Here is an 11,920-nt window from a genome sequence, read left to right as displayed (position 1 = left end):
AACTTACCATATTAATTTCCTTTATTAAATTATCCATGAAATAAAATTCTTTAATATCTAACTTAATATATTAATTTGTTCATTATCATTATACTTCACCTCTCATTTTTATATATGACTCTATTTTGTGAAACAAATAAATTATCATATTATTTATTATAATTAAAAAATAGTTTTATTTCCGGATATACCATAAGTTGAATTTTTAAAAACAAATATAAATATTCAATCTATAAAATATTCAAGCTTTAGTAATATTATTATTTAAAAATAATATCTATTGAATTAAAAATTTTACTGAGTAACGGGTCAAAATTTGAATATTTAAATTCAATTTCATATTTTTTTGTTGAATTTTATAAATTTATATAATATAATAAACTTTAAATAATTTATTTTGAAATATTTTTAAAATATTGAAACTTGATATATAAGTTAGAAACTATAAACACTCTAAATTGATTTGTTATAGCAATGTCAATAATATGTCACTATAATATGAAAAAATTTCAAGAAACCAAGTATATTAAAACAAAAAAAATAACAATATATTCAAGTCATAATATAATAACTAACTTTTTAAAGAGAATTTGTTAAAAATGCCCCTTTTGATATACCCCTTTTCAAAAATACCCTCTTTTCTGGCCATTTTTATTTATGCCCTCTTTTAATTTTTAATGACCATTTTACCCTTAGATGAAAATTATTTTATTCAATAAAAAGAAAAACAAAATTTTCCCGCCAAAAATTTCCGACATATTTTCCCGCCAAAAAATTTTCAAAAAAATTTTCCCGCCAAAAATTTTTTTGTCAAAAAACTTTTGATAAAAAATTTCGAAAAAAAAAAATTTCCCGCCAAAATTTTTCCCGCCAAAAAAAATTTACAAGGTTTTTAAAAGGTTTTATAAGGTTTCTACCTTATAAAAGCCTTATAAACACCTTGTAAAGGCTTTTACAAGATTTTTTAAAGAGTTTTAAAAGGTTTTTTAAACAACTTGTAAACGCTTTTACAAGATTTTTAAAAAGTTTTTAAAAGGTTTTAAAAGCTTTTTAAAAGGTTTTAAAAGGTTTTCAAATGGTTTTTAAAAGGATTTTTAAAAGGTTTTTAAACACCTTCTAAACCCTTTTACAATGTTTTTAAAAACCTTGTAAAAGTTTTTATAAAATTTTTAAAAGGTTTTTAAACACCTTGTAAACGCTTTTAAAAAGTTTTTAAAAGCGTTTACAAGGTGTTTAAAAACCTTTTAAAGCATTTACAAGCTTTTTAAAAGCATTTACAAGGTTTTTAAAAGCGTTTACAATGTGTTTAAAAACCTTGTAAACGCTTTTAAAAGTATTTACAAGGTTTTTAAAAGGTATAAATTTCAATATTTTTGGCGGGAATTTTTTTCGATTTTGGCGGGAAAAAAAATTTTGGCGGGAAATTTTTTTGGCGGGAAAATATTTTCGATTTTGATGACTGTACATTCTTGCTGTCACTCAAAAAGGGTAATTTGGTCATTTTGTATATAAAGAGGGGTAGTTTTAAAAATGGTCAACATGAAGGGGTATTTTTAAAAAGAGATATGGAAAAAGGGGCATTTTTGAGAATGCCCCAAAAAAACCAAATTTATAAAATTATGTCTTATAATGACATTCAAGTCATGATGTAGAATATACACTGTTGAAATAACTTCATATACATAAACTAAAACAAAATATTAAAATTTTATTTTAAAATAGAAAATATACCAAATTTTGTATAAAATAAAATTTAACCAGTGTTATAGCACAGGTACTTATCTAAAATCATTAACAATATAAAACTTACAAAATAAGTGTCTTTTTTCAAGCCATCATATTTAACAATGATTCTATTGCATAATGTTTTATCCAAAAAAATTTTTTAAAAAAATCATATAAATTATATTTTATATAAAAATATAATATAAATAAAATAAATTTCAACTCGAGTCTTAATCTAGTTCAATTGTGTATTTGAAAAACATTAAAATCTAGTGTTATTGGATTTTATATTTGTGTGGCGTATTCTAAAATACATTTAAACCACCTATTAATCAATATATCCATTATATTTTGTATTATTTTGGATTTTAAAAGTATTTTACTCCTAAAACACAAACAAACACAATACTAACTTTTTCTCAAGGATTTCATATCTACTAAACTGTAGTAAACAGATATTGAGATTCAATAAGTAATACCAAATTTTGTAAGAGCGTAAGTAATTTCCAAAAGTTCGATATTAGAATGTATTATCTTAATTACAAAATAAAGTTTAGAGTAACGGAAAGTTGGATTTGAGTAGCGGTTAATACAAAAACTAAAATATAGTCATTCAAAAAGAAAAAAAAAAGACAGCCAACATCCCATTCTTCACATTTGAGTTGCTGAGCTTTAACTTTGTTGGTTCATCACATGTTTTATATAATAACGCCCAGAAAATTCAGTCCTGCAAATATATATATATATTGTTTTAAGAAATTTGACTTTAACATCATACAGAACTTGATTTCATAAACATAATTACATCTTACATAGCCTGATGATGCTCCAGTCCTTCGTACTCTGGTTTTATGAAGATCTTCGAAGAGTCCAAGGTATTTTCAAGACATGGTGAACCTATGGACATTTAGAATTTTAGGTAATTTTATTGACTACCTTATGATAATTAAAACTTATGTTACATACCTTCATATTCTCCAATCCTCATAAACCGCATTACACAGAACACAGGTTCGGATTTGTATATGAGATGGCACCCGCTTGATTGCCATATGGTCCTGAATTCAGTAGCGTGGTTGTCTTTGAGACGGTACTTCACAGTCTCACACCTACATGTTTATCAACTCAATTAAAATGTTGACAATAACTACTTTAAATTGTAACAAGGCAAAGTAAATATCTTGTACCTGCCATTCAACAATATGAGAACAACTTCATTAATATCAATGATACTCGCAGGCCTTCTTCTATCTTCCACATCCATTATACACGCACAAACATCTAATTTGGGAAAATAGAGAATATAGGTTTTCAAAGTGTTGCTAATCTATTATTGGTAAAGTGTTATTCTTCCTTTTTTATGTGAAGGACCAATACACAAAGTTCCATAAATCCTAAAATTAAGAATCTAGTTTTTCAAACACAAAGATACCAATTAACTATATAGACGGATTGTTTCAAACTAATATAATCAATTAAAAAAATTCTTACCGAAAGTGATAGGATGATCTATTCTTCCATGTTTTATGTTATCCAAATCCTCGAACCTAAAGTAATTCTTAGGACTCAATGATTCGAGCAGCGTCATTGTGGTTTGACCCGTAAATTTAATCTGATAGGGGTGATGAGTATTCCTATCCTCCAGGGTTGGATAGATCACTTTGAAATTTCTAATATTGTACCACTCACCATCGTATATATATTTTGGGAGGTTAGCGAGTGTATCGTTCAAATAAGGAGCTTCAATTGTGTCACCCTTCACAGTTTAACAAAAATTTTGTAAGAAGTCTTATATACAACAACTGTTAGAACTCGAAATTTAAGTAAAAATCATTCAGATAATGACTCTAACCTTTTGATCCACAAGGAGCAGAACTCGTTTTTTGAAGAACTCTCTGACTGTCCAAGAGTGTAAGACCTTGACGTTGATACACCAATTAGTTCTTTCGCGAACCAGATCAGCAATATAATCGAATTTTAGGATTTTCTCAATTTAGGTTTTGCTGGATTCTTCTATGTTATCGAAAACAAAAAGGGGATTTTTGATTTGTAAGAATACAAAGAGTCACGACTAAATGTTGCGTCTCAATCTTTGTAGTTTCTCACTTTAGTCTGATTATTTTAAATTATAATATTTTATAAATAAACACAGTTTTAATATAAGGTTTATCACATTTGTATGTAGAAAATATAATTTATGTTAACGTGTTTAAGATGTTTATACGTACTCAATTTTCAAAACTTAACACTTGGATATTAAGATGTTTTTACGTACTCAATTTTAAAAACTTAACACTCGTATATTGATATTTTATAAGGTAATATCATTAAGGGGAAAAAACTGAGAATCAGATGACAATATTATGGAATGAAACGTTATAGTAGATATTAGATGCTTAAAAGAAAATCATATATTTTCAAAGACTTCTTTGAAAACCACATTAAGGGTTCTGTTCTGACATTTCCCTTCTTCATCTGTAATCAAAATCTTCAATCCTTTTCTGCTTGTCACTCTGGAAAATGCAACGTATAGTTGTCCATGTGTAAATACGGGCTTGGGTAGATACAATCCAACATGTTCCAACGTCTGTCCTTGGCTTTTGTTTATAGTGATCGCAAATGCAAGAGCAACGGGAAACTGACGACGCCTCATACGAAAGGGAAACTTTGCATCCGGTGGCGTCACAAACATCCTAGGGATAGGAACTTTGTCGTTGACGTTTCTTTTACCTGTTACAATCCTTGCTTCAATAACATGATTAGCCATTTGTGTGACAATCAATCTCGTACCATTGCATAAACCTCCCTTAGGATCAATATTCCTAAGCAACATGATAGGTGCTCCCTTTTTTAGCGTCAGAACATGGTTAGGTAATCCAGAAACGTGAATACTGTTTAAGAATTCCTGAGTGTAGATCATATCGTCGTATGCACTTGTATCGGAAGTCTCGATGCTGTCTGAACTCAAATACTGTCTTTCTTTCCCTGGATATAATAAAATTCAAATAAGAAACTGTTTATATTGAATTTTGTTTGCAAAAAAATTATTTTTTAAAAAGTTGCACTCTTAATTTACCTGGAAGTTGAGAGAGCATATATTGATTTATTTTATCGACGTCATCATTTCTTGGACTAAGAATAGCTCTTTCGCAAAAGAATTTTGCATCGGTCCTTGTTGCAAATGATGGACCGTATATCTGTTTAACAATTGCTTGTATAGGATTGTCACATGCAACAATTAATAAATCCTCGGGTATTTCTATTTCTACCTCACCATTGTTAGGCTCGTTGATCTTGCCATCCCCAATATGGAGTAGCCATTTTGAAAACGTGGAGAGAGCATCTGCATCCTGACTATTTTTCGCCTTGCAAAGCCTCATGTTTTGTGTAAGCCGAAATACTTTACAACTATCCCAAAGCAATGATGAGTTTATAGAGGTTAAAACTGTCCCAACTCTCCCAGCCTCTGGCACAACCGGTAAAATTTGTCTAAAATCACCCCCTAAAACAAAAACTTTACCTCCAAAAATCTTATCACACTTCATAATATCTCGCATACTCCTATCCAAGGTTTCGAAACAAAATTTGTTCATCATCGGAGCCTCATCCCATATAATGAGCTTTGCTTCTCTAATTAACTCGGCAACATGTGATTTACCATCTATTGAACATATTGTAAATTCGTCCACATGGATGGGTATACCAAATCTAGAATGAGCTGTCCTACCACCTTCCATAAGTAAAGCAGCTATACCACTCGATGCAACATTAAGAACAATATCACCCCTAGATCGAATATCAGCGCCAAGTATACTCCACAAGAATTTTTTTCCGGTACCACCAAATCCATGAACAAAAAACATACCTCCCTTGTTACAATTCACAGCTTCAATAATTTCTAGGTAGACACTTCGTTGCTCATCGGTCGACATACGTAACCACTTGTCTAAATTCTCTCTTTGTTCATCACGGTTGTAGTTTCTCTCATCTATCAGAAGCCTATTCTCATTATTATCCATCACAGATTGGTCTGGTTTAGGCATATTCACAATAGTTGTCAGAGAGCTTCTGTTGGCCCGCATAATTATTTCAATCTCAGCTAAGCATAAGTTTGTTATCTGTTCCTGACTTAACATTAGACCTGCATTAGGGATAATTTTTTTTTAGTTGACATATTTATGATCAGAATAATAATCGCATACGTTAGTGTAGATCAGTAAATTTTAAAAATACTATTATATTTATTTATATTTTAAAAACTAAATACTTACTGTGGTTGTTCGTACGGTTCCTTTGCAAATACAAAATATCTTCGCACAATATGTCTTTTGTAGCGAGCCAGAGATCGAGAGGCACTGAAACACTTTTTGAAAGCAATAGTATGACAAACAACTTCCTTAGAACGGCCCAAAACACCACACACTTGCCTCTTTTATAGCTAGAATATATTCTTTGTCGTCATCCAATAATCTCAATGCAAAGCATGCATCTTTGAATTCTTTGTACAGTTTACCTTTTACCGTTTTAAAAAAATCAAAACTTGTGGCCCCTGGAACTGTATTAAGTAAAACTCTCAAGTAGTACGCCGGACCTATCGAAGGTGGTACATATGTAATTCTACCTATTGCAAAGCTTTTTCTTCTTTCAGATCTTCGTTGCCAGATTTTTTTACTATTAATCCACACAAACATATTTGGAAATTCAGCATAAGTGAGACTTCTACCTTCCGGATGTTTTTTATTGCATTCCATCCAGGCCAACAGTTTATATCTTCTGGCTGAACGCTTCATTATATCTGCAATAGGATCATCTTCATTGTAAACTACCAATTCTCCAGGAAGATGAAACAGAAGTTTCTCAACGGGAGTAATACGATAGCAAATCGGAAAAGCCAATATTCGCCAAGCTGCTTCACATGCGGAGACATATCTAATAAAAGAATAATACTATTAATAAATATTAAATTATTAGGGATTACACATATTTTCAATTAGACATATGTGTTAAATAAATAGGCACACCTGCAGTTAAAGTATTTTTTGATTTCATTCTAATCGTCTTCCTCTCCTACGTTAGCTCTAATATAATCCGGCCCTTTGGTAATGTACTTGAAAAGATATTTCACTGAACGTGACTGATTACACCACTCAACATTAATATGAGCACAATAACGGATAGATAATTCCCGGTTATACGGAATAACAAAGCTGTTATCACAATCAAAACCTTTTTTATGCACGAATCTCCCGTTTTTCCTCCGTTTGTATATTGGATAACCAGCATCGTCGACGATAGTATTTTCTATGAATGGTTTTGGAAAAAATTTAGTGCACGTACCATTTCTCATGCAAACACCTGAAATAATACCTGATATTATTTAGTATCAAATTCCTGTATCGTTTAATCTGCTCCACAATACCTAGATCAAGTAATTATTATTATTATATTATTATATATGAAACAACCATAGAAACAGGTAAATACAATTAATCTGTAGATCTGTAGTGAAACTAATATATAGTAAAATATAGTAATATATAATCTCTGGCTCGCAACCAATATAATTTTGAGATCATGACAAAAGAAACTAATGTAAATAATCATTCAAAATAGTAAAATATTATACCCTTTTTTAAAGGTGAACCAATAATAACCGAAGCTTGGTGAGATTCGAATGTTGGTTCCCAAGAAAACACTACACGAACAGGAAAACACATTAAATTAGGTGAATAATACAAAACAGTAAGATTTGAAATTTTACTTTCCAAGTAACAGCTACACGAACATGAAAATAAAAGTGAATCATAAGAAAAAACAAAATCTGAATACAATTATTATATATGAAACAACCATAAAATCAGGTAAATACAATTAATCTGTAGATCTGTAGATTAGTCATAAACACATTATAGGAACACCAATATAAATTTGAGATCATGACAAAAGAAACTAATGTAAATCATCATTCAAAATAGTAAAATATTAGACCCTTTTTTAAAGGTGAACCAACAATAACCGAAGCTTGGTGAGTTTCGAATCTTGGTTCCCAAGAAACCACTACACAATCAGGAAAACACATTAATTAGGTGAATAATACAAAACAGTAAGATTTGAAATTTTGCTTTCCAAGTAACAGCTACACGAACAGGAAAATAAAAGTGAATCATAAGAAACAGCAAAATCAGAATACAAATTAGAAATTGAGAATATGAACGAATCTATAAAACTTAACAAAAAAAAAAACGATTTTATACCTTGATTAGAAGATGAACCAACAACAACCAAAGCTTTATGATTTGTGGATCTTGCTTTCCAAGAAACCACTATACGAACAGGAAAATAAAAGGGATCAGTCGATGTATCATTAAAAACAGCAAGATCAGAATACAAATAAAAATTTGAGAACATAATAAAAGAATTATTAAAATTCAAGAGAAGAATGCTTTTTTCGGGTTATGGTGAAAGCATACGAAATCATTTTATTTATAGTTGTAAAGCATCTATCTTTTTAGGGTTTCTAGGTTTTTAGGGTTTACAGAAAGGAGGTGTTTTCTCATCGGGCTTTTTTCATGCAGAAACCCATAATTTTTTATTTACGTGGATCTTTAAACAATCTAACCTAAGCCCATCTATCTTTTTAGGGTTTCTAAGTTTTTAGGGTTTACAGAAAAGATGTGTTTTCTCATCGGGCTTTTTTTATGCAGAAACCCATAATTTTTTTTTACGTGGATCTTTAAACAATCTAACCTAAGCCCATTAATTACCCAATTTATGCGTCTTATATTATGGTCATGTATCCTTTGATTAAGCGTGAAAGAGATCTTATTCATAAAATTTAGGGATTAATTTAGCAAATTCTATTTGTGCAATTAACTTTTTATGTAATTAAATTATTTCTAATCCAATTTTTGATTTATTTTTAATGCGAAAAATAGGTAATTTTACGTCCAGGGGCAAAATATTTCAACGTGAAAGGCAATTTCATTAATGGTATAATGGTAAAATTTTGCTGAGATTGAATGTGGAACGTTTTCACTTCTCGTTTAATATAATTGATTTCTAGAATCTCCTATTAACCGTTTGATGATTTCCATTTTGTAAAACAGTTAAATTGGATTTGGGATTTTGATTTGTGTCATACATTAAGTAATTACTTTCAAATGCATTAGAAAAACCATGTAATGACTTTCAAATACATTAGAAAACCCATGCATATGCGCATTGGATGTCAAAATCCACTAATATCATATGTTAGTTGAAACGCATTAAAAACCACAATCCAACAACACTTTATAATAACAATTTCGTCTTAGAAAAAACATGACAGTAAATAATAGTACCAGCTGCTACTCTTACTTTGTTCTAGTACTATAAGACTGAATTCAAAGCGAAATATGTAATTAAAAAAAAAAAACTTACAAGGAGGCTAAAAATCATAGGACGACATAGAAGAAGCAACAATTTGAGAAGAATGCTAATGGAGGGAACATCATTAACCCTATCTCTTAACTCTCTGTCTTCATCAAGTTGTTGAATGATGAGATAGGAATGCGAAAATGGAGAAGGATTGGGTTCGGGTTGAGGCTCCAAGGATTTCCCCTACTCCTGGGTTTGTTCTGTTGAAACCTCAAAACCAGGCGGTATAAACACAATGTCGTCCCAGCTTGAACTTGTGTTTTCCTGCAATTTCGATACAAAACCCCGGGAAACAGATTCAGCAAAACCCATCATTCTTAAAGTCAAATACATTACTACTGAACGTCTGTGGTGTTTTCTCTATGATTTTTTTTACCTTCATATCCTTGACAATATCTTCGAATACTGCAACCTTTGGAATACAAATTCATGCATTTTTTAATATGAGATGAGAAAATTATGGACTGACAAGATATATGAGATTCAAGTTAAATAACAAGAAAACCTGAATATCGCCTGGTTTCAGAGCAGGGTTGAGTCGGTTCTGTTGGCTGGACGCTCGTACTAGGGATTTTTCCAAATCCTCCTGTCAAAACTCAACCAAGATTCAATCTTGCGGACCATATAACCAGTGTATGGACAAAGGTGAACTGGGTCTTATAAGTTGTAATTTTAACTAACCTTTCTGAAGAAAACAGGGCGATAACTCATGTTTTCACTTCGTAAAATCAAGCTCTTTGACTGAGAGACAACACAAAGTCAGATTTTTAGAAGAGAAAAACATGTCTCAAACATTGAAAGGAAGCAATCATCTCAAATTTTTTCGATTTCCACGGATGATATGCAGCCGGAAAAATAGTCTCAGAAACTAAATTATAGACAACTAGATAGAGTAAAAACGAAAAAGCTAGTCCAAAGTTCACAACCACTAAAAGCATTGGTTCCTTTTTGCACATTACCTGGAAAACCGGAACACCATGGAAGTCATCATCGTCGATACCAGCTGTTTTCCTTTCCTGTATACACATATAATTTACTTTCACTGTGTCTAACCAAATGCTACAGTCTGTTTTCAGAAAAACAATGGTACATCTAGGAAGGATTACATCCATAAGACCTATATGCTGCAGAGAAACCCTAGTGTACTCCTAATGCCATGATGAGACAAATCCAAAGAGCCACCTGAAGTCCTGACTCTTGCATCTCCATGGTCTAGGATTAGGGTTTACATTTACCCATATACGCTATGTCAGATAATATCAGAAATGTGATATAGAGGAAGAGTCCGATAATAAAGAGAAAACAAAACTCTGTTTATTACGCACTCTCTAAATCAACGTACAGAAGACAACTGAGAAGAAACCAAATCAAAGCACCAATGATAGAACCCTAAGATGAATTCTAAAGCATCCAAAGCTCTCCTAAACCCCAAACAAATGCTAGACTAATCCAGAATCCCCTCTCCTTCTGCCTCAACTTCTTTCTAATCAGTTACCTCTCTAGCTAACTGACTTAACTATAGTAATTAAAAATGCTCCTCACTGATGAATGATGACATAGACAGTCAATCCAAAGACTAGGGAAAAATCCAACTAACCTTGAGAGCATTTTTCACTTGAGTAGACTCAGGAATCAACCTAAATGCCACACCATTAACTTTTAACTGGAACACCTGCAACAACACCACACACCAGTGAAGATCAGAGACCAAAGTAAATGGTTATAGAATCCAAATGAGTTAATTGAATCATTAATACAACCTTGCTAAGAGCAAGAGTAACAACTTTAGAACCTTCTTTCCTCATACTAGGATCCATACTCTTCATCTGTCTAAGAAGCGTCTCCGCATCTTCCTCTTTACAGAACAACAAACCCAGAGACTTCCCAGTAGAAGTACCCGAAACCAAAACAAACTCCTCATTCGAATTGCTCAACGCGTAAACAGGAACTCCCGCTAATCTCTCCTCAATAGCATCAGCTGATAACCCTTTCCCGCTACTTCCGCGAACCGGAGCCGTCACCTGAGTCCTCGCCCCACCACCACCGCCGCCGTCGCCCTCAGAAATTCTCGCCCAGAGGGGTGTGTTACCAGAGCGAGAAACGGGATTGAAGCGAGAGAGTCCGGAATCTAGAGCTTGCTTAGCTTGATCTCGGAACGAATTGAGAGCAGAGAAGATATTTGGGTTAAGGTTTTGCGAAACGTTGTGGAGTAAATTGGAGCATTGGGATTGGAGATTGGAGAAAGATTGTTGTATATTAACATGGTTCTGATGTTTCGACTGTGAGGGAATGTTCGAATTCATTATTAATTATTTTCTCGGGAAAACTACAGAGAGTAGTGAAGGGTTTTTTTTTTGAAATGGCTTTGCGAAGACGACGACACTGAAAAAGATTTGATCTCTTTTTGCTTAAAGATACGAAACTATTAGAGTTTTTTTCATTTTATAAAAAGACCCTCATTATATCCAATTCTTAGAAATTAGCTCTCCAAGTTTCAAAAATGCAAAACAAAACCACATACTGTATACACTAAACTTCGTCACTTCTATCTCCATCTCTCTGAGACTCTGACCATGCTTAATTGCTTATTGAATTGTAAAGCCTTTTTTTGCGGTATAATATACTTACACGTAATTTCTAGGATGGTTTTGCTTGTTCTCATACTAGGACTCAAAATCTTTATTCGAAAAAAGTTTATTCTAAAATTTAATTAATATGAGCTTAAATTTTGCGTATATATATATATATATATGTAAAATGTATATATTGTATACATTTT

The 11,920-nt window shown here is 31.8% G+C and overlaps 3 protein-coding genes across 3 annotated transcripts; all 3 read right to left on the bottom strand.

Moving 5' to 3' along the window:
* Positions 1-4,132: 4,132 nt before the first annotated feature.
* LOC147926659 (uncharacterized) lies at positions 4,133-4,645 on the bottom strand. The gene has a single exon (XM_087488109.1). The coding sequence runs from the start codon at positions 4,643-4,645 to the stop codon at positions 4,133-4,135; it is 513 nt and encodes a 170-aa protein (XP_087344235.1).
* Positions 4,646-4,769: 124 nt separating this feature from the next.
* LOC104748503 (uncharacterized) lies at positions 4,770-5,741 on the bottom strand. The gene has a single exon (XM_087487144.1). The coding sequence runs from the start codon at positions 5,655-5,657 to the stop codon at positions 4,770-4,772; it is 888 nt and encodes a 295-aa protein (XP_087343270.1). The 5' UTR covers positions 5,658-5,741.
* A 3,254-nt stretch (positions 5,742-8,995) lies between these two features.
* On the bottom strand, positions 8,996-11,557 carry LOC104746884 (protein TIC 22-like, chloroplastic). The gene is made up of 7 exons (XM_010468426.3): positions 10,902-11,557; positions 10,739-10,813; positions 10,101-10,157; positions 9,823-9,882; positions 9,647-9,727; positions 9,518-9,553; positions 8,996-9,405 (listed from the first exon to the last, which is right to left on the bottom strand). Exons 1-7 carry the CDS (start codon positions 11,442-11,444, stop codon positions 9,325-9,327), a joined length of 933 nt encoding a protein of 310 aa, XP_010466728.1. The 5' UTR covers positions 11,445-11,557; the 3' UTR covers positions 8,996-9,324.
* Positions 11,558-11,920: the final 363 nt, after the last annotated feature.

The sequence above is a fragment of the Camelina sativa genome, chromosome 15 (assembly GCF_030686135.1).
Source record: "Camelina sativa cultivar CO46 ecotype springtype chromosome 15, ASM3068613v1".
Classification (NCBI taxonomy): Eukaryota; Viridiplantae; Streptophyta; class Magnoliopsida; order Brassicales; family Brassicaceae; genus Camelina; species Camelina sativa.
Note: the sequence above shows the minus strand (reverse complement) of the source record. Positions and strands in the feature narration are given on the sequence as shown.